This window comes from Mesoplodon mirus, assembly GCF_964341445.2.
Source record: "Mesoplodon mirus genome assembly, chromosome: 20".
NCBI classification, from domain to species: Eukaryota; Metazoa; Chordata; class Mammalia; order Artiodactyla; family Ziphiidae; genus Mesoplodon; species Mesoplodon mirus.
Window position 1 is genome coordinate 27,007,904 of NC_138996.1, and position 22,903 is coordinate 27,030,806.

The 22,903-nt window shown below is 42.1% G+C and overlaps 1 protein-coding gene across 4 annotated transcripts in view; it reads left to right on the forward strand.

Annotated features, from left to right (window-relative positions):
- The window catches only part of FAT1 (FAT atypical cadherin 1), a 125,444-nt gene extending 106,778 nt beyond the window's left edge, over positions 1–18,666 (forward strand). For 2 of the 4 annotated variants that reach the window (XM_082608859.1, XM_082608860.1), the window contains exons 17-28: positions 1,538–1,681; positions 2,213–2,410; positions 2,826–3,627; positions 3,773–3,904; positions 5,282–5,439; positions 6,285–6,747; positions 7,435–7,588; positions 7,742–7,852; positions 9,570–10,201; positions 10,901–11,038; positions 15,950–15,985; positions 17,236–18,666. In XM_082608859.1, coding sequence (XP_082464985.1) covers positions 1,538–1,681; positions 2,213–2,410; positions 2,826–3,627; positions 3,773–3,904; positions 5,282–5,439; positions 6,285–6,747; positions 7,435–7,588; positions 7,742–7,852; positions 9,570–10,201; positions 10,901–11,038; positions 15,950–15,985; positions 17,236–17,864 — 3,597 coding nt within the window. In that variant the 3' untranslated portion in view covers positions 17,865–18,666. Of the gene's footprint in view, positions 1–1,537; positions 1,682–2,212; positions 2,411–2,825; positions 3,628–3,772; positions 3,905–5,281; positions 5,440–6,284; positions 6,748–7,434; positions 7,589–7,741; positions 7,853–9,569; positions 10,202–10,900; positions 11,039–11,554; positions 11,608–15,949; positions 15,986–17,235 lie in introns of all 4 variants that reach the window. The other 2 variants (XR_014292399.1, XM_082608861.1) reach the window with 2 other exon arrangements.
- The last annotated feature ends 4,237 nt before the right edge of the window (positions 18,667–22,903 follow it).

The following is a 22,903-nucleotide window of genomic DNA, read 5'->3' on the forward strand; positions in this document are numbered from 1 at the left end:
AAATTATTCAGCCAGTATTTAGAGATTTTAGTCAAACTTAAGAGACTTGAAAGCTGGAAATACAGATATGGCACATGCCTCTGAAGATGATTATGGAAGTGATCTGAGGTATTGAGATAAAAGTGAGTGAATAAGGAGAGAGGCAAGCCCGCCCTCCCTTTATCCATCCATCCATCCATTCATCCATCCATCCATCCATCCATCCATCCATCCATCCACTTAGTCACCTGCTCTCACAGACAGGAGGGGAGCTGCCTCAGAGGTAATGAAGTGAAGGAGAAGTGAAAGAGCCTTGGTTTGGGGAATTGGAAGGGCATCGATGATAATAAAGACTATAATTTCGGAAGAGTCGTGGGTAAATCCAAGACTAGAGGAATTTGGGGAGATAGTGCTGAGATATTTCATCAAAGTCCATTCTTTTTTTTTTTGTGGTACGCGGGCCTCTCACTGTTGTGGCCTCTCCCGTTGCGGAGCACAGGCTTCGGACGCGCAGGCTCAGCGGCCATGGCTCACGGGCCCAGGTGCTCCGCGGCATGTGGGATCTTCCCAGACCAGGGCACGAACCCGTGTCCCCTGCATTGGCAGGTGGACTCTCAACCACTGCGCCACCAGGGAAGCCCCAAAGTCCATTCTTTAATTCCTTTTCTGACCTGTTATTTTTGAGCGGCGACTTTCCAAGAGTTTAGGAAGCGTGACTGTTACACTTAGGATTGCTGTACTGCTGGGCAGAACAAAACTTAGTACTTTTGACTGAAACACTTCTCAGATCCTTTAGTATACTCATGTCCATTATGAGATAGCAAAAGAGAGTCTCCCAAGCTACGTCGCCCTCTTTTTGTTGGAGCGTCTTTCAGGACTGACATTCTGCAACACGTCCTCTGGGGGTTAGCCAGCTTCCTGGTCTCTTCACTGCTCCTTCTGAAAGAGAGAGCTTTAAAGAAACTGTCCTGGAAGAGAGGCCACCTCACTTAATTCACCTTCTTTTGTAGGAAGTCCCAAAGAGAGGATCTTGGGAGATTTAGACAGTTGACTACAATCCAAGAGTGACATGGTTGGGGAGGGGGAGCGGAGTGCTGAGAATGAGTGAGCCCTTGAGGGCGGGACGCGGCTTGCTGTCTGTCTGCTTCTGGCTCAGAGTCACACTGGGGCCGGAGGGAAAGTTGCCTTCCCCGCCACTAGTAAAGCAGCAGCCTTCGACATATGTGATGTTTTCTCTCATCATTTGTATTACTTTTCTGTCTTAATTTCTGTTAATAGATCTTCAGGTTTTCAAAGTTAGAACAGTTTAACGGAACAAGTGCGTTTCTGAGAAGCATTGGAGATTCTCATCCCTGTTAGTAACTTTTTCTGTTGAGCAGATACGTTACATTTTGCAGATCAGTTGTTTGTAAGCTAGGGAATTGCCCGCCTGCAGGACACGGGGAACGGCAGGCCCTCGGATCCGCCCCTCCAGTAATCAGAAGTACGCTTCAGGCTGAACCCTGCGCTTGGGCCTTGTGGAAGTGGACATGATTCTCTTTATCTTTTCCCCGAAAAGATTTCGGGTTACACGCTCACCGTGCAGGCCTCGGACAACGGCAGTCCACCCAGAGTCACCACGACCACGGTGAACATAGACGTGTCTGATGTCAACGACAACGCTCCCATCTTCTCCAGGGGAAACTACAGCCTGATCATCCAGGTGATCCTGGGCCCAAGCCTCACTGAACGCACCCCTGTTGAAATAAGCTCTTTTGTTGGCCTCAGTGGTTCGTTTGAAATATCTTTCTTTTCCAAAGGCTACTTTTGAGAAAAATGGGAACAGTGACATTATAGGGCTCTCCACCAATACTAAAAGATGAGCATTTCCAAGATGCTGTCTTCTCTTCTTGTGCTTTGATTTTTAAGATAGTCTCGCTAGCTTGGTTGTTAACCTTACCTTCTGCCCTTGCGTTTCCTCCTTGCCCCTTACCCTCCCTCCTCCCCGCCACTCCTCCTCCAAACGCCTCCCCTTCCTCACCCCTCCCGGCACCCCTCCCTCAGTCCCCCCACACCTTTCTTCTCACATGCCCCCTCCCCTCCAGCACCCTCCTTCCCATCACCACCACCCCTCCTCTCTCCTCCTTCCAAATGGAGCGGCAGTGTCTCTCTTTTCTGTAAATTTCATATTATAGAAAACTTGCATATGAGACGGGGTTTTGCTGAAAGTTGTGTGGTTCTCTTACTCTTGCAGGAAAATAAGCCCGTGGGGTTCAGCGTGCTGCAGCTGGCAGTGACGGACAGGGACTCCTCCCACAATGGCCCTCCCTTCTTCTTCAGCATTGTGAGTGGAAACAAGGAGGGGGCATTTGAAGTCAACCAGCAGGGAGCCCTCCTGACGGCAGCTGCCATAAATAGGAAAGTGAAAGATCATTACTTACTGCACATTAAGGTATTGAAGTCTTTCTTTATGGCTTTGTTGTGGACTCAGGGAGAAGAGCTTCTTTGGTGGCTATCTTGTCCTGTGTAAACAGCTTACGTTGCATGAGAAGACAAAACTGAATTAGAATTATAGTCTTCTGGTTTTTTGGTCAGACCTTCATTTTTATCCCATGGCACTTCGTGGGGGCTTATTTATTCATTTGGTTACTTTGCCATAGACATTGGTAGAGCTAAATTTCAACGTAAATTAGTGAAAGGGCTAGAAAGAAGTATTTATCCTGTCCCTTGATAATACTTCTCATGTGGAGAACTAATATCTAACAATTGGTAATATTTTAGAACTTGAACAATGTAAGTATATTTTTATTAAGAAGTTGTAAACGACGACATAAACAAAGGTGATTTTTTTTTCCCTTTTCTCGTAGGTGGCAGATAACGGAAAGCCTCAGTTGTCATCTTTGACATACATTGACATCAGAGTCATTGAAGAGAGCATCTATCCTCCTGCAATTTTGCCACTAGAGATTTTCATTACTGCTTTTGGAGAGGAGTACTCAGGTGGTGTCATTGGGAAGATCCACGCGACAGACCAAGACGTGTATGACACGTTAACCTACAGCCTCGATCCCCAAATGGGCAGCCTCTTCTCTGTCTCCAGCACGGGGGGCAAGCTGATAGCCCACAAGAAGCTGGACATAGGGCAGTACCTCCTCAACATCAGTGTAACGGACGGGAAATTTACCACCACGGCTGACGTCACGGTGCACATCAGACAAGTGACGCAGGAGATGTTGAACCAGACCATGGCCGTCCGCTTTGCCAACCTCACCCCAGAAGAGTTCGTTGGTGACTATTGGCGCAACTTCCAGCGAGCTTTGCGGAACATCCTGGGCGTGAGGAGGAGCGACATTCAGATCGTTAGCTTGCAGCCCTCCGAACCTCATCCGCATCTGGACATCTTGCTCTTTGTAGAGAAATCAGGTAGCGCCCAGGTCTCAACAAAACAACTTCTGCACAAGATTAATTCTTCTGTGGCGGATATTGAGGAGATCAGTGGTGTGAGGATATTGGATGTGTTCCAGAAGCTCTGTGCAGGGCTGGCTTGCCCCTGGAGATTCTGTGACGAAAAGGTGTCCGTGGATGAAAGTGCGATGTCAACGCATAGCACGGCCAGACTGAGCTTTGTGACCCCGCGCCACCGTAGGACAGCTGTGTGTCTCTGCACAGGTAACACACATATACATATGGAAGTAGGCAGTGCAGGTCATTTCATGTACGACCTTTAAAGGCTATACGTTAAAGATCGTTCCCTTGAAATTCCTATTAATTAGCTTTCCCCCTGCCCCCCCCCCTTTTTTTTTTTTAAACAAAGGGGGAAAATGCCCGCTTGTCCATCATGGATGTGAAGACAGTCCGTGCCCTGAAGGATCTGAATGTGTCACTGATCCCAGAGAGGAGACATACAGCTGCGTCTGTCCAGGTGGCAAGTTTGGCCAGTGCCCAGGTGAGAGGTTCAATAATTAAGAGTACTTGTATTTAAAAAAGTAACTTTCAGAGTTTCTTATTTTCTTCTTTGTTGGAGTTGAAAAGTATTGTAAAGTATGTTTATTATCACAAGTCAGACATAGAGGCAAGTAAAGTAGTACCTTTTCCTTCCTCTTGAACTCCTCCTGTGGTAATAGTTTGATGCTCCTCCTCTCTCATCAGAGCTCATATAAACATTCAGTCCCATATGTACAGATTTATTGTCCTTTTCCTTTCACATCTTTTTTTTTTTTTAAGAAACTAAGGAGTGATTACATCTAACACAGTCCTCTTTTCCTCTTTATGAGCATCTTGCCAAGTCCTAATGCTTGTTAATAGTTGTACAGCATTTTGTAGCGTGGCTGTACCATCATTTTTTCAACATGGTGCTTACGTGTAGAGATTCAGTTTATGTTCTCCTGTGTTACAAGAAGAAACCTTAAACGTGTATCCTTACATATTGGTGCTTTCGTTTCTGTACAGCAGATTGTAAAACTGGGACTTACCTGTGTCAAAGGTGAACTGCACTTTTTAATTTTTAGATATACCGTTATGTTAGTTTCCCAAAAGTTGTGCCAGTGCCTGTTTCTTCCAGTCATGTGTGAAGGTCTCATTCCCCATTCTTTTGCTAATATTGAAGGTTTTCAATTAAAAAACAAGTCCCCCCATCTAATAAGCATGAAATGATATCTAATTATTTTAATTGCCATTTCTCTGGCTACTTGTGAAAGCAGTCTTTTCATTTGTTCATTGCCTATTAACACTTCCTCTTCTGTGACGAGCCCGTTCCTATTATTTGCTTGATTATCTGGATTATTTGTCTGTTTCTTATTTTTAATGTCTGGAGCTCTAAAGCTCTGTGTATTTTGATCAGTAACATCTGCATAACGCTGTCTGTATGTTATTGATCTTTTGATTTGTTTAATTTTTATTTTGTCACTTCTGCATAATTTTACAAAACAATTTTCATCTCTGGATTGATATTATTTTCATCATTTTTGTAGAATGGGAATTATTTTATGTCTTGCTTGAGAAGGTTTCCCAAACCACCTTCAGGCTATGTATTTTCCTAAACTGCTTTCTAATAATTTTATAATGGATATTTCATATTTAGGTCTTCTATTATCTTAGAATTCATTTCTCTGTGATACAGTAGTCTAACTCATTCTCTCCAAATGGAGATCCAGTTATGCTGTGCTGTTTATTAAACAAGTAGACATTTCCCATTGAATTGCATTTTATAACGTTATAATCATAGATCCAAAACTTTAATTAGTCAGGGCGGGAGTGTGGGGACACACTTATAAAAATATTTAAACTTGATTCTGATTTATTTTTTCCTCTTTGTGATTCACAGGGAGTTCATCCGTAACATTTACTGGAAACAGCTTTGTGAAATATCGTCTAATGGAAAATGAAAACAAGTTAGAGATGAAACTGACCATGAGGCTGCGAACATACTCCACCCACGCGGTTGTCATGTACGCTCGCGGGACTGACTACAGCATCTTGGAGGTGAGTGTTTTTGCATATTTGTACCTCAGATTGTGGGAGACTTTAAAAATATAAACCCCACTTTATGTTCAGATTGTCCATTTTTTAAAAGAATAAAATAAACAAAATGAAATGGTTAAGTTATTCATTTAAATGGTTCATTGATACTTACACATAAGTTTTGTAGAATGAAAAGCTCTTTTTGCTCTGCGGTGACATAGACATTTACTTCTGTTTTTTACAAACATTTTTAGGTACCTGTGACTGTTACATTCAAACTCTAAGTGGTATTACACCTTAGTAATATTATAGGGAGTTTATAGAAAGTTCGTACATATGCTTGAAGTGATAATTAGCTTCCCTACTTTTTTTTTTTTTTGCGGTACGCGGGCCTCTCACTGTTGTGGCCTCTCCCGTTGCGGAGCACAGGCTCCGGACGCACAGCCCCAGCGGCCATGGCTCACGGACCCAGCCGCTCCGCGGCATGTGGGATTTTCCCGGACCGGGGCACGAACCCATGTCCCCTGCATCGGCAGGCGGACTCTCAACCACTGCGCCACCAGGGAAGCCCCCTACTTTTTTTTTTTAGCATGATTCATTTTTGACTTCTGATAAAAACCTGATGCTATTTTTGGTTGTTGTTCGGTACAGTTAATGATTAGTCACATGACGCCTTTAGGATACGCAGTTGAAATTTGATATCCTTGAAAGGTCCATTTTTATTATCTGTACGATGAATGAGAGCGTGTGTTCTGTAGTAGTTAAACGCGAGGGCTTACTTTCTTCCTTCAGTCACCAAACATGGTCTGTGACTGTGCGTGAAGACTCCATGAGAGTAACGTGAACAGTGATTGTTTCTGTTGTAGATCCACAACGGAAGGCTGCAGTACAGATTCGACTGTGGAAGCGGCCCAGGCATCGTCTCTGTCCAGAGCATCCAGGTCAACGATGGGCTGTGGCACGTGGTGTCTCTTGAAGTGAATGGAAACTACGCCAGGTTGGTTCTAGACCAAGTCCACACCGCATCAGGCACAGCCCCGGGGACGCTGAAAACCCTCAACCTGGACAGCCATGTGTTTTTTGGTGGCCACATCCGTCAGCAGGGCTCACGGCATGGAAGAAGCCCCCAGATTGGCAGTGGTTTCAGGGGTTGCATGGACTCCATTTATCTGAATGGGCAGGAACTCCCTCTAAATAACAAACCAAGGAGCTACGCACACATTGAAGAATCGGTGGACGTGTCTCCTGGGTGCTTGTTAACAGCTACGGAAGACTGCTCGAGCAGCCCGTGCCAGAACGGAGGCGCCTGCCACCCCTCACCCACTGGAGGTAAGCTTCACAAGTGAGCCTTCTTTAAACGTTACACGCATATGCGCATGAGGGGAAGTTCCCCCCGTATTTCTGCTCTTCCTCTTTTTATTCAATCAGTTTTGTCAGATCCTGCAGCCAGCATGGGATCTGAGTAGCATGCATGATGCTCTAGCGGAGTGAGATTTTGAATGCATCCCTGCAGCGGCTGGAGGGGACAGTTTCTCTCCCGCTGAGCTGTGGCCACGCTGCTTCGTATTTCCAAACATGTCTCATTCTGCACCAGTAGCCAAAGGAAACCACAGCTGACCCTGAACTCCTCTCCGGCCACACGGACACTGACCTGGGGGTTAGAATTGGTTCCACGTAGTTCTTCTTGAGGCCTCCTTTTATCCAGTGGCCCAGCAAGGGGACTGCTAGCCTTGCTCGCTCTAGGGTGGGAGTAGAAGTGGTTTTCCAGAAGGCCTTGGACCCCTCGTAAATTACGGTGAACTAGAGCTGGTTATGAGTTCTCTCTTCAGTTCTTTGTGTTTTGGTGATACCAGCAGTAGACAACTTTTTACCCAGAGGGAATGGGAATTTTACTAGGTTTTACAGGTCTTGGAGAGCTAAATCTTCACCTAAACTTAAAAGTAAAAACGAATATACTGAGACTTATTTTTTGAGCTGCTGAATGATAGGACTTTTTGTTCCCTTTTGCTGATATAGGTTATTACTGCAAATGCAGTGCCTTGTACATAGGGACCTATTGTGAGGTGGGCGTCAATCCGTGTTCCTCCAACCCCTGCCTGTACGGGGGCACCTGCCTTGTGGACAATGGAGACTTCCTTTGTCAATGTAGAGGATTATATAGTGGTCAGAGGTATGTAGAGTTTTCTTAGCTTTCATAGTTAATTTTAACATTAGCCTTTCTAATGTCATCATGTGTGTAAAATACATTCACTTGTTACCGTTTTGCTGTATTTGTTTACAGTAGAAGTATTAGGTTTATGTTTATTTTTTCCCTGTTCTTTAGGTGCCAGCTTAGTCCCTACTGCAAAGATGAGCCCTGTAAAAATGGTGGAACATGTTTTGACAGTTTGGATGGTGCTGTCTGTCAGTGTGACTCAGGTTTTAGGGGAGAAAGGTAACTGGCTTCTTTCAAGATTTGTATTTGCACCTCTCTATAGTTTCACAGTGATCAGCAGATGCAACAAAATTTCATTAATTTGGACTGTGTTGCTTCAGGATTTGAATTCAGAGCTCATGATGGCTCCTTGTATAATTTATCTTTTCATTCTTTAAAATAAAAAAATACTGAGCCAAATAAATATAATATTATAGTGCTTGAAATATTATATGCTTTAAATATATAATGCTTCTATACTTTAAAAACATTATTGATGAACAAAGAATGTATGGGGGGCTTCCCTGGTGGCGCTGTGGTTGAGAGTCCGCCTGCCGATGCAGGGGACACGGGTTCGTACCCTGGTCCGGGAAGATCCCACATGCCGCGGAGCGGCTGGGCCTGTGAGCCATGGCCGCTGAGCCTGCGCGACCGGAGTCTGTGCTCCGCAACGGGAGAGGCCACAACAGTGATAGGCCCGCATACCGCAAAAAGAAAAAAAAAAAAAAAAAAAGAAGAATGTATGGGTGCTTGCAGGAAGTAACTGTTAGAGGAATGAGTAAGACTGTGTTTTTTAAAGCAGACACCCATGGAGTTGTTACCCAGCTATGAGAGTGATGACATTTTTTCATCATTTATGTAGCATCTAAAATCTTTTTCCACTCTCTCAGTATCTTCTGTGAGCCTTCCATAATCCTGAGAGGTGATCATTATTTTCCAGGTGAAGAAAATGAGGCACTAAGGTGCCTGTTGTTGACCTTGAAAGAAGTGGCTTTTAGTTCCAGATGCCATTTCACCTTAGTTTTTAAACCAGATTGGTGAAGTCTTACTCAGTACTTGTTACTTGTAAGTGCCTAGTGCTGTACATCTAGAAAAGCCTTCACCATCATATCAGTCTTGTTAGAAGGCTTAAAGCACGACCTGCCTGCAGAGATGCACATAAGGTTTTGCTCTGGTAGTGGTTGTGGTCTTGAACTTTGCCATCAGTCACATGGTTTTCATTTGTGAGTCTACTTTTATTCTAGACAATACTCAATATATTTAACAAAAATGTGTCAGTAATCAAAATTGTAATGCTAGGTGAGTATAGGGGATGTTAAGCAGATACATTTTGTTAAAGGAGGAAGGGTTCCAAGTGGTAGGTGGATCTGCACAGGTGCAAAATATGCCCATTTGGGAAGGCGGGAGGCTGGGCAGCGGGGGTGAGGGGATCGCATGCGGACGAATCCATAAATGCGAGGGTCTGAGGGAGATTTTCAACAGGGAGAAGCATATAAAAATGGAAGACAGAGTTTTCTAGCCTTTTTACATGCTTTATGGAACTGTCATTTTTCCAAACAGTAACATTTTCTGAGAAGTTTAACCTAGTCTCTTGAAATACATTTATCATGCACGTTCTAAATTTCTGGATCAGAAATCAAGGCAAACTGAGGTTTAGCTTATGAGTTTGATTTAGTAATCTGTTGAATCCTTAGAAAACTGGCAGTTAAAGATTGACTTGGCATAATGTTTATCTCCAAAATGTACAGAGTATGGAATCCAATGATTCGTGACTCCACGAAAGGTTTTTTGTGTAGTTATTGTTGTCCGTAGTGTGTTTTTGGGTGTCATACATTTGGTCCTGTTTTGGGTGGATCTTATTCAGGAGGAATTAGCCATTAGTCTCTAAGACTCATAGGCCTGGCACGTTCTGGCTCATGTTGCAAAGACCTCTCCTCAATCTGGGCTGTCTTGGCAGGTGTCAGAGTGACATTGACGAATGTGCTGGCAACCCCTGCCGAAATGGGGCCCTTTGCGAGAACACACATGGCTCCTACCACTGTAACTGCAGCCGCGAGTACAGAGGAAGACACTGTGAGGACGTCACCCCGAACCAATACGTGTCGACCCCCTGGGACATCGGCCTGGCTGAGGGGATCGGCATCGTGGTTTTCATAACGGGCATCTTTCTACTGGTGCTGCTGTTTATCTTCTGCCGCAAGATGATTAGTCGAAAGAAGAAACACCAGCCCAAACCTGAGGACAAACAGTTGGGACCCAGCGCGGCTTTCTTGCAAAGACCATATTTTGACTCAAAGCTAAATAAGAACATGTACTCCGATGTACCACCCCAGGTGCCTGTCCGCCCTATCTCCTACACTCCAAGCATTCCAAGCGACTCTAGAAACAACCTTGACCGAAACTCCTTCGAAGGATCGGCTATACCCGAGCACCCCGAATTCAGCACCTTTAACCCCGAGTCTGTGCACGGACACCGGAAGGCCGTGGCCGTCTGCAGCGTGGCCCCAAACCTGCCTCCGCCGCCTCCTTCAAATTCTCCTTCTGACAGTGACTCAATCCAGAAGCCAAACTGGGACTTCGACTATGATAGTAAGAACAACTTTCTAAATCTTGATAAAATGTCGCTGAGCAATGGACAGTGAGATTACAAGTTCTGCCAGAGCTTCTGGTGGTTCAGATCAAACTGCAGAGTCTTTGTTAGTGGTGAATGTGCTCAGACTCTGTAGAGCTCTGGGACAACTGGAAAGCTTTTCCTGATGCCCCAGCCCTGTGGCTGTGATGTTATTTTAATTTAGGAATTGAATCTAGTCATGTTCCAGTTAATCTGGAAAGATCATTTTATCTTTGTAATTGATGTGGGTTCTCAACTATAATTTGGAGGGTCTTTTATGACAAAAAAATTGGGAGGGCATTTGTGTAATAGGATTTTTTTCCTAACGTGGCCAGAGAAAGTGACGGTATTTAAGTGGCCTGACATATATTTGATGCTTTGAAAAAAGCTATAGGTACCATTTTCAAATAAAATTTTAATTCCCCAGGTTGTCTAATGGTGTCCACAGGCAGGTTTATTGCGAATTTCTATTCTGTGTGACTCTGCAAGCTCTATTTGTAGGTTTTGGGTTTTGTTCTTCAGATGTTTCTGGTTTTTTCTTTTGATGTTCTTTCACCAAACAAATCCCAGGCAGTCTGTGGGTCACGCTTGCTTTGCGTCAGGATACAGCAGGGAAGAAAACAAAGTCTCTGCCTTCATGGAGTGTAACTGGTTTGTCTGTCATCTCCTCCTTTTAGCTAAAGTAGTGGATCTTGATCCTTGTCTCTCCAAAAAGCCACTGGAGGAGAAGCCTTCTCAGCCGTACAGTGCCCGGGATAGCCTGTGTGAAGTGCAGTCCCTGAGCTCCTTCCAGTCAGAGCCGTGTGACGACAACGGTGAGTAAACACACATCTGAAATGCCCTGGTCCCCTGCTTGCTGTCCACAGCCCTGCTCACATGATGCAGCGCAGTCAGGTAGACGCGCCCGATGCCCCCCGTTTGGTTTCATATGGTCTTCACACTTCACTTCGGACCACAGTTAGACAATACCTTGGACAGCCTTGCATGAACTTCCAACTAGGGAGAATGTTTAAAATGTTCTTAGTGCTTAGGTATTGGAACTGTAACAACTGGTCCGTAATAAGGAAGAAAATATAATTAATTGAAAGGTAATGTCTGTCTGATTGGTTAATTTCACTTTGACCTCTTTCCACAACAGTGAATATTATAGAAGTTATGTGGATTTTTAAAAAACCCTTGTAACAGCTTCCTTGAGCATACCCCACGCACACACACTTACACCCTCACAGCCCTAAGAGGAGAAGCCATAGTCTGAAACATGCAACCTCAGCGGCACCTGCGGTATTACAAGGTTTTATTTGTCTCTTCCCCCAACTCCCCTGCGGCCTCAGCTCCCATTTGGATCAGAGCATACTGACTGAGAGCACAGTTTAAGAGATTGCTAGTAAGTTTGATTATATTTCTAATGAAGAAGGTTGGACGGTGGGATCATTGATGCCAGTTTTGTTTATCTGAGGGTAAATCGCACTGATAACCAGCTTTACCATATTAGCACATACCAGTAGAGAAAACTGTCAATGTTCAGAAATACAAAAAAGTGAGTTTTTAGTGGAAATTTTTGAACGTCAGAATTAGTAATTTTTTTGTGTAAAAATGCCATGTGTAAACTGAATTGTTTGTGAATCCAGAGTAAATAGCCCATAATACACTGAAGAGACCTTTCTAAACTAAGGATGGCCACAAGTAGGTTCCATTCATTCCTGAATCACCTTAAGCATGTTATGTATGATATCAAGGTACACCTGTGTTTATTATCTAGTGATGAAGTATATGGACAGAACTCTGCTTATTAAACCAGCAACAAAGTAGAATTCTTTCTTTCATTAGGTTTAATTCTAAAACATTAGAGTTGCTGATTTATGTAACAATTTATATCTTTGTCCTTAAATGCTCTTCGTAAACCTCAGAATTTTGTCAGCATTTTCTTTCTTTTCCTAGTATTTTTCACTGAAACATCATTCTTAATTCTCTTAAATAGCTTTAATAAGCTATGGTCAAATTAGTTATGAAAATTAATTGCCAGATAATACAATGTGAGAAAAAATACATTTTCCAGGAGTGTCTGTATTTTAATCTTTATCATAATTTTAATCATTATCAGTCATAAAGTCTGTATTAAGAGTGTATTTAAATTACATTTTTAGTTTTCTAAGGCTGTTGTAATAGATTACATAGTTGCTTAAGACAAGATAAATTTGTGACAGTTCTGTAGTTTAGAAATCTGATGCTTATGTCTATAGGCTAAATTTAAGATGTCAGTAGGCTTGTCTCCTTTCTGGAGACTCCAGGGGAGAATCCCTTTCCTGCACCTTTTCCAGCTTCTAGAGGCTGCCCCCGTTCCCTGGCTCATGGCTTACTCTTCCATCCCTCAAAGACAGCAACAGTGCACCTCCTGGCGTTCTGCTCTAGTCACAGCTCCCTCCAGCCACAGCTGGGAAAGTTGCTCCCCATTTAAGAACCCTTGTGATTACATTGGGCCTGCACAGATAATAGAGGAAAATCCCTTCATCTCAGGATCTTTAACTTAATCATATTAGCAAAGTCCCTTTTGCCAAGGATAGTAACATATTCACAGGTTCCCAGGATTAGGATGTGTACATCTTTGAGGGCCATCCTTCTGCCTAGTACATGCATACTTATTTATTTTGGCATAGATGCTTTAAAACAATTGAAAGGGAAAACAGATGAAAGGGAATTTACACAGGAAACAGCCAGGCAGACAGTCTGTATTTCTCTGCTGTATGTTAGCTCACCAGCTGTTAACTCATCTGCAAAAAGACAAGAAAATTGGGGTGGGAGTACATAGAACGGAGACGAAGCCATTTTTATTTTTATGTTGCATATTTTACCTTATTATATAGCTCTTAATTTTTTTTCCTGGGAAGAATATGAGTTTATTAAATGGACCCAGAAAATTGGCTTAGCAAGTATTTGACTCTTTGAATATGAAATCTTTTGTCCATGGGATGTTGAAATAAGGATTGTTTTGTCATGACTTGATTCATAATTGTAATTGTGACACAAATTTATGGTTAAAAATTTTTTTCCCAAATTACAGTATCATATGGTTACTCTGTTCCCTTTGATTAATAATAACAAATATATAGCTTGATTAGAAAAATCTCAGACATATAAGGAACAGAGTGCAAGGGTCATACATAATTATATTATATAGCTATGTTAAAGTAGTCACATTTTTAAAACTATGAGGTAGAAATTATATAAAGAAATGCTGTTTAATGCACTGTCTCCTGACTAACTGAAGATTTTCCTAATTTACTCCTTTTGTACCTTTTTACAAGCTTCCATAGTGACTGTAATACACCTTGTCAATGCTGTAGTTGACACGGTGACTAAAGAAGGTATAGTCGTGCGTGTGCTCTGTGTTTGTGTTCACAGTGACTGTCCCTGGAGTTGTGTGCTTTTGCCTAATGTAGTGTTGTACAAAGTCCTTATGTTATGGTTCTGAGGAGGTTGAATACTTTTATTTTGTGCAGGTGTGTACATGAATAATCCAGATACCTTGCAAAATATTGTTATATATGTGTGTCTGTAGTCTTTGTTACTTTTTGCCGTTCACAGTGAATTTACACAGATGCCAGAAGTCACCTGTAGGGTCTTGACAGCTGCCTTTACATGGCACAATATTAAGAAGTTAGAAGTAATTCTACCTAAAAAAAATTTTAATATAAAAAATTATCTTCATATGAATAGGAGTAAAACTAAGTAACACACAGCTTTTATAATTAACTGTAACTGACTCTTCCTTTTTGGATTTTTCCCTGAGGTATGGTCAAGGAAAATTATAGAACATGATAAGAAGGTATATTTTTATATTTGGTTGAGTGAAAATCATTGAATAGGAAGCTTTATCTGGTCAAAATTATAGGAAATACCTGCCTTAAATTATCTTAAATTAGCCCTTTATTATACACTGAAATTCAAATAATCACATGCAAACTGCACAGGCATTTTCAAACTATAAGTCAGATCACCGTAGAGCTTGTGAACACCCTAATTGTTAGGCCCCAGTACCAAGGTTTCTGATTGAGGAGGTCTGGATGGGGCCCTGAGAATTTGCATTTCCAACCAGCCCCCAGTTAATTCTGGTGTTACTGGTCTAAGGATCGCACTTTGAGAACTACTGGCATAGACCACCAGGAGTACATAAAGCTTAGGGGATCCTTTTTGCTAGGACATATGTGTCACCAAGATGTAGGTGAGAGAAGGATGGTTTCAAGCCAAGTTTGTTGGGATGGGGCAGGGGTGAGGTTTCCGTCTTTCCTAATTACAGTTACTGATGAGCCTTACACTTATTTTCCTAAGAAGTACCACGTCTTTGCTTGGTGAGTCAGAAGGTGATCTATATTTTGTCTACTGAATCTTAGTTTTCCCGTGATGAAATTTTAATATTTTAAATATTGACAGAGTTTAAAGAAGCAAAATTTGAATGGTTCTTTCATTGCAGTCTCTTTCATTGAAAAATATTTTTGGCATATTAAATATTAATTGAGTTTAAAATTGAAAGCTAGTTTAAATTTAAGAATTATTGAGTGCCTGCTTAGTAACAAAAATTGTCAATCCTCTTTTTAAAAAGAAACTACCACATTTTTAGCAGGCCTTTTAGAATAATTCTGTAGATACATGTTAGCTAAATACTGGCTTATTCATGTTTTAGAATCACCACAGTTTTTTCAGTTTTTGATTTAAATTCCTAGAAGAGAACCGTCAAATCTTCTTTGTTCCAAATTATTTTATCACAAGGATTTTCAAGAACATCATTGAATGCACAGAAGGCCTTGGCCTTGTTTAGAAAGTCGCTAATCACCATGATTCTTACTTCCACAATAATAAGAATCGTGATGATCGCCAGCGGTTAGTGCTTGACCTACATTATCTGATTTAATCCTCCGAATAACTAAGGGATTTAGTTTCAAAGATAAGAGCCTGAAGCTTAGCCAGGGTAAGCAACCTGCCCAGGGTCATGTGATTCACACTGACTCTCTCTGCCCCATGCTGGAGTTGCACGTGCAAAACGAGGACCCTGAAAGAGCAGGTGGATGGGTGGGCCTGAGGGTTACAGGCAGCTAATGGTGTCTCTAAGGAAAGGTGGACAACGTAGGTATAAAATCGTATTCAAACTGGGCAAGGTTTGGAGAGATTTTCTCTTGGCTGTTCATAAGTGTCTAAGTGCATTCATGGTTTCTCTGAATTTAATGGCCATGTGAAGGCCTTGCTGTGCTGGAAAGTATGTGTCTCTTGTGTCACTGTGGCTGCTGTATTTGGGTTATCACCTAAGGGACCTGATGTGACCGAGCCTTTCATAATATTTCTCAGTAACATGAGGGTATCATTTAAATTCCTTACCAGTTTACATTTTATTAGAGCCTATAGACTTTCAGTTACTCCTAACAAAATTTTGTGTTTTCAGGATTAGCTTGCCAGAAACCAGGGAAAGAAAGTAAACTCCTGAGTTTCCAGGCACAGTCCCTACTTCATCATCACTCATCTTTTCCCTTCACTCCCACGTCCCATTTTATTTGTGCTACACAAACTTCTCACCATTTGGAATTTTCATAGATAATGGCTTAGAGGCATGGTACATGGCTGACTGGGCCTTTATAAACAGTTTATATTGTGTTATGTATTTATCTTTATTGCCTTTTCAGCCGTCCTTCTCTTTTAATTACAAATGTTTTCTTTTCTCTCTACTGTGCAACCAAAAGAGTCTTTTGCTGCTCCTGACCTCAGCAAATCAAGAGGTGACTTATGCATGCCAGTTGTTCACTGATAATTCACTAAAACAAATTGGCGGAGGTTCGACCCAGTGCTGACTTGCTTCATGTGTTTGCGCAGTAACTAGTGCATAGTTGTTTGTGCCCTGCATTCTAAACGCGACTGCCTCACCTTCGCCCGTCTGCCAAAGGATTTCAAAAATCCCGGGGTGGGGGGAGGGTTTTAAAAAATAATTATACTTTTATAATATATAGTTGAAAATGATCCTTAGTCCTTTTTAAAGTAACAAAAATTGTAGGGCTTCCCTGGTGGCGCAGTGGTTGAGAGTCCGCCTGCCGATGCAGGGGACACGGGTTCGTGCCCCGGTCTGGAAGATCCCACATGCCGCGGAGCAGCTGGGCCCGTGAGCCATGGCCGCTGAGCCTGCGCGTCCGGAGCCTGTGCTCTGCAACGGGAGAAGCCACAACAGTGAGAGGCCCGCGTACCGCAAAAAAAAATAATAATAATAAAATAAATAAATAAATAAATAAAAATTGTAGTTTATCAAAAATTGTGTTACATTTTTCAATGTTTAATTGCATTTTTGATTTGGAGGCATGCTTTGATATGTCACTGTATTAATATAGTTCATTGTTTTTCTTAGGGCTAATGAAAAATAGTACAATTTTTAATATTAAACTTAAAATGTTATTATAAAGGAAATTTTTTTTTTAATTTTAGCATGCTGAAGATTGCTTTTATTTAAAGGCTCACATTAATTAGTTTTTTTTTTTAACGACAAGTTGTGCAGATCAAGTGACATTTAATATTTTACTAAATAGAGACTTCTTTCTGAAAGGACAAAATTTCTTTACCAATGTCCTAAGACTGAACTAATACTCTTCTTTCTAAAGAGCAGTGGGTTCTAAATTACCAAGAGAACGCTGAAAGGATGATTGGAATCATTTGAAGAAAAGTGCATGTATCTGGATGCTAGCATACTGCTTCTGTTAAAACTTGCATTTCTTTATGTAAGCACCTAACACTTGAGTGTTAGGTGCTTACATAAAACTGTAAGTCCACATTTTAGGAGCAGAACCTAATTCATAGAGGTTCTCAAAAGTGGTTCGGGATGGGAGGATATCTTCAAAGCAGAGACCAAGCGTTTCCAGAATGTTGATCCTCTATGCGTGGGAATGCCTTTGCACCTGTGTGTGTTGCATACACTGAGCCCTTTTTCCGTGGTACACACTCTTGGGAGGAAAACACGTTGAAATCTGTTTTCTTTTCTACCAAGGGTATCACTGGGATACATCAGATTGGATGCCTAGTGTTCCTCTGCCAGATATACAAGAGTTCCCCAATTATGAGGTGATTGATGAGCAGACGCCCCTGTACTCAGCAGATCCGAACGCCATCGATACAGACTATTACCCTGGAGGCTACGACATCGAGAGTGACTTTCCACCCCCGCCAGAGGACTTCCCCGTGCCTGACGAGCTGCCACCCTTACCTCCAGAATTCAGTGACCAGTTTGAATCCATACACCCTCCCAGAGACATGCCCGCTGCAGGGAGCCTGGGCTCTTCATCGAGAAGCCGGCAGAGGTTCAACTTGAATCAATATCTGCCCAATTTCTATCCTGCCGATATGTCTGAACCTCAGAAAGCAGGCCCTGGTGAGAACAGTGCTCGCAGAGCACCCTACGCCCCTTACCCTCCAGGGTATCAAAGGAGCTTTGAAGCCTCCACTGTAGAGAACATGCCCGTGTCCGTGTACGCCTCCACAGCTTCCTGCTCTGACGTGTCCGCGTGCTGTGAAGCCGAGTCTGAGGTCATGATGAGTGACTACGAGAGTGGAGATGACGGCCACTTCGAAGAGGTGACCATCCCTCCGCTCGATTCTCAACAGCATACGGAGGTCTGACACTCAGACTCCCCGCAAAGTGCCTGAACCGTAATGAACCTAGAGATTCTGTCAGTGATCTCCTGCATTGTTCTTTGCAGCAGTGCTTAAGCGCTTTTTTCGGTGAGCTGAAACGGGCATGGCTGCACTGAATCCCGCGCCTTGTGACCTGTTAGCCATTTCCAGCGTCCTAACCTTCTGTCTTTGGGTGAGGTTTACGTCGGCTGTGCCATTTCTGAGCATCTTTTTGTATTTACATTTGTCTGTGTTAAAATAATAAAACGAAAATCAGTCCTACTATCTTGTTAGCATGATTCATGTATTTATATAGATTTGATTATTTTAATTTTCCTGTCTTTTTTTGTAAATTTTATGTACAGATTTGATTTTTTCATAGTTTTAACTAGAATTTCAAGATACTTTGTGCATTTGTTTTTGACCGAATTTTGGTGGTGGTAGTGTCATCACCTAGCACCCTGATGTTTTAATATAACCAGGGTTTCACTCTGTGTCCTTTTCAACTGAAGTATGACGTTTCGTTAATCCATTTCAGTTTAGTCATTCATTTCTATCTGTACATAGAATGAGGACAGATCCCATACATGGACATGTCTTAAATGGGTTGCTGTATTTTAGAATTATAAAGATTTTTCATTATTGGAAAGTGTAATGGGGACCTTCTGCAGACTGTTTAGAACCAAAACCACCATGACACAGTTTTTATAGTGTCTGTATATTTGTGATGCAATGGTCTTGTAAAGGTTTTTACTGAAAACTACCATTAGCCAGTCTTTCTTACTGACAATAAATTATTAATAAAATACTTTAGCTTTACTGCCTGTTCTTCCTCCGTATTTATACTCCTGTTCAGGATTCAGTTAATGAATTGAGAAAGAAGGGTTGGATGGACGAATGGATATAGCTTTTTTTGACTTAAATACGAAGAGTTTCTTTGCAGTTGCCAAAAACAGGCTGTACTTACAGATGTTGCCACTAGGTGGCAGTATATAGCTACGTGCTACTGCTCAAAACTATAGGTGTAGAGGCAAACAGCACTCCTTTTTTTCCGGTACGCGGGCCTCTCACTGCTGTGGCCTCTCCCAATGCGGAGCGCAGGCTCAGCGGCCATGGCCCACGGGCCCAGCCGCTCCGCGGCATGCGGGATCCCCCCGGACCGGGGCACGAACCCGCGCCCCCCGCATCGGCAGGCGGACCCTCAACCACTGCGCCACCAGGGAAGCCCAAAATAGCACTCTTTTAGGTAATAAGTATTTTCTAACTAAAACGTCAAGAAAACTTTTCTTATGCATTTTTTATTTTATTGCTATTTCTTGGCCATAATTGCAACGCATCTATGGTTTTATCCTATGATTTGTATCAAAAACAAAGCATTTTATGAAGTATTTTATCTTTCTGTTGTCAAAGAACACATCATACTTCTATAGGATTTAACGTGAAACTCAGAAGCCATCTTCCATGTGTATTTATAGTCAAAATCATCTCTCCATCCCACAAATATTTGTTCAGTACAGACCATGTGCCAGCCACTGTGATACGAATAACACAGAATCAAGCGTTCTTAGAACTTTGCAAAGACACAGTTTCCCTTTAGGTAAAATGCCTTCGTTATTTTATTAAATGATATATATACAGAGTTTAAACATCAAAGAGAGCTAAAATACCTATAACCCAAACCAGCAAACTCAGGCACTCTGCTATAACCACATACAACCCTTTAAGCTGTTTTCTCATTTTTCCTTTCAAATTTTTAAGTGTATGTATTGTCACTTCTTGAGTCACTAATTTTAGGAATTGCAGATCACGTAACCTGTAAACCTCCATTGCTCTTGTTATCCTCGCCTTAGTTACACCTTCCTTTTTGGTTTAGTTCACACATAGTGTTTTCATTGTTTTGATGATGTAAACATTCACCACAGAACTAAGTAATATGTGATGTTTATTTCCATTTACGTTGCAACGTTCTCATTTTCTTAATTGCCTTAATTTTTTTTTTACTTATTTTTTAGAATTTGTGACTATTTTATTAATTTTTTCAAAAAAATCTTTTTGGTCACTTACTGAGTATTGTTCTGTGTGGACAAAATTTCTCTTGTCTCCTTGGATTTTACATGGGGGGAGGGTAGGTGGCAGGGGGAGATGGTGAATCAATAAGATATTTCATAGCAGAGTATGGAGTGATGAGTGCTGAGGAGAACAATTGCTATTGGGGAAGGAAAGTGATGGGGTGGGTGGGGGATGGGAGGTGAAAGCTGAAGACCTCAATGGCAAGCTGGCATTTGAATAAACACCTGAAGTTGATAAGGGAGAATGAGGCCACGGGGCCACCTGGTGCACCAACATTCCTGGCAGAAGAGCTAGTATAAAGGCCTCAAGGTTAAGAAGGTCGAAGAAAAGAGGGGAAACAAGCGTGGCCTCTCATGGACGTGGTCAAAACTAGTAGATGACCATTGCTGATATCTATAGGTCTTTTATTTGAAGAATCTATTTCTCCAGAGGAGAGACTTTGCACTTCCAGCTTGAGAAATACTGTTGCTCTTATTTTAAAGTTGTCTGGATAGGAGGACTGGCGGTTTTATCATGCACATAGTCCCCCAGCTATCATTTCTGGGAACATTCCTTCTCCCTCCTCTTTGCCTCTTGTCACTGAGTCTGCTCAGGACGGAGCTGAAAGACGGGTCTGTGTACAATTGAAACAGCCAGCACCCCTGGTACTCACCCCGTTGTCACCAACTTTCCAGTGAGAAATCATTGTAGGCTGCACGAGCTCTCCAGGCTGTGAGGTCTGATTCCTCCTCTGCTAAGGCATGATTTATCACTCCCGCACCATCCATCTTCATACACTATAGTGTGGTTTATAGTTAATACCTCTTTACTTGCATTGAAAATGGGGCTGCTTTTTAACTGTTTCCCCCTTTCCCTGTTTTGGATTTTCAAGAGAAGAAATAGAATGCTTTGCCACCTTAAACTGGAAGTCTGGAATATGCTCTTAACCACTGATTCCCAGTGTCGAGAACAGTAGTATGTTCGGTTCCTATTGCGCCACAAATTACCAGAAATATGGTGGCTTAAAATAACTCCCGTTTGTTAGCCCCAGTTCTGCAGGTCAGAAGCCCAGCATGGCATGGCCACGTTCTCCGCTCAGATCTTGCTAGGCTGAAACCAAGTTTTCAGCTGGGCTGGGATCTCTTATGAGGCCTGGAGCCCTCATCCAGGTTCACATGGTATGGGCAGAATCCAGTTCCTTGGGGTCATCGAACTGAGGTCCCCATTTTCTTTCTTGCTGTACAGCCGAGTTTCCTGCTTTCTCACTGACAGTGCCCACTTTATTGGCAGCGTCTGACTCAGGTTCTAGCTCTGTGACCCTCTGATAACATAGTAGCTTACATCTTCAAAGCCAATGGACCTCAGGAGGGGCCCAATCCCTCTTCTAATTGGGTCAGGCCCACCCAGGATAATCTGCCGTTTGATTAATTAAAAGTCAACTGATGAGTACCCTAATCATGGGAATTCCCACTGTATTCATGTCCACACTCAAGTTGGGAATTACACTATGTACTCCCCAGGGTGGGGTTCTTGTGGACCATCTTGGAAGTCTGCTGGCCACCATTGGCACTCTTTGTTGTTTTTTATTTTTACAATACTTTGACCTAAAATATTATACAGACCATATTTTAAACTGAAGACTATATGCATTTTATTTTTTTTAAGAAAAGGCATCATCTTGGGCTAATTGGAAATGAATAAACAACTGACCCGAGGTCTCAAATGAAAATGATTACTTTAACATAACACACACTATATGAATTGAACACTTTTGTTACAGAAGAATCCAAGCAGCCACATAGAACTAGCGTATGCTTGTCCATTTTTCTTTCCTAAAGACCCTTTACTTCCATAAATCTTGATAGGTAGAAGTCAGGATCTGTCACTTTCCACAACTAGATTTCATTTTGACTGTTTGCTTGTTACTCATTTAAAATTCCCTTGCAAAATTCAGATGCCTTAGAAAATTCCACTGCTTTTTCAGTGTTTCTGGACACTGCTAAATGTCCTTTTCACCTGGATTCCGTGTTTTATATATTTTTTGGTAGTATATTTCTATTTGAAGGCCACTTGTTATTTGTCACATTCTTTACCTGCTACCCTTGGAAACTGGTTTAGTTTAAAAGGAAAGAGATTTACAGGCTAAATATCCATTAGAAAAAAAATGCTAGTTAAAAACATTTGAACTTTAAAATTTTGATTTCGGACTTATTTTGTTCAATCCTATCTCTAAAATTTAGATTTGTGTGTGTGTATGTGTGGCAGGAAGAGTAAATTTACTTTAGGTAATTGTGCTTGTCACATTCGGGTTTTTTTTTTTTTTTTTTTTTTTTTTGTACTCGGGCCTCTCACTGTTGTGGCCTCTCCCGTTGCGGAGCACAGGCTCCAGACGCGCAGGCTCAGCGGCCATGGCTTACGGGCCCAGCCGCTCCACGGCATGTGGGATCCTCCCGGACCCGGGCACGAACCTGTGTCCCCTGCATCGGCAGGCGGACTCTCAACCACTGCGCCACCAGGGAAGCCCCACATTCGTTTTTATCATAGAGTGTGTGGAGCTGTCATACTAATCTGCTGCAAAGTGAGAGAGATGCTTTCCAGGTGCTGAGAGACATCCAGTGCCTTTCCAGAAGGTACGTTAAGCTTTTTGGATTGCTTTTAATTTGCGAAAGCAAAAAACTGGCCGCCTAAGTTCTCACGTACCTTCCCAAAGAAACTAAGCGTGATCCTAGGAAGTGGGGAATTGACTCTAAAAACATGGTGATGGAAGAAGGAAAGGTACACCCAGGACACCCTCATTGTTAATGAGTGATATGAATTGAAAAGCTGTTGTTTACTCTCTGATGAAAATACTAGATTAAGCTGTAGGAAATCAGTGCTTTGAGTTGCCAAAATGACCTGTTATAGAATTTTGCCTAATGTTATTTATTGATAATTAAAACAAATTAGTAGCCAGGTTATCAGCAGGGATTAGAAGCTTTGACTCTTTCAATTCTCTT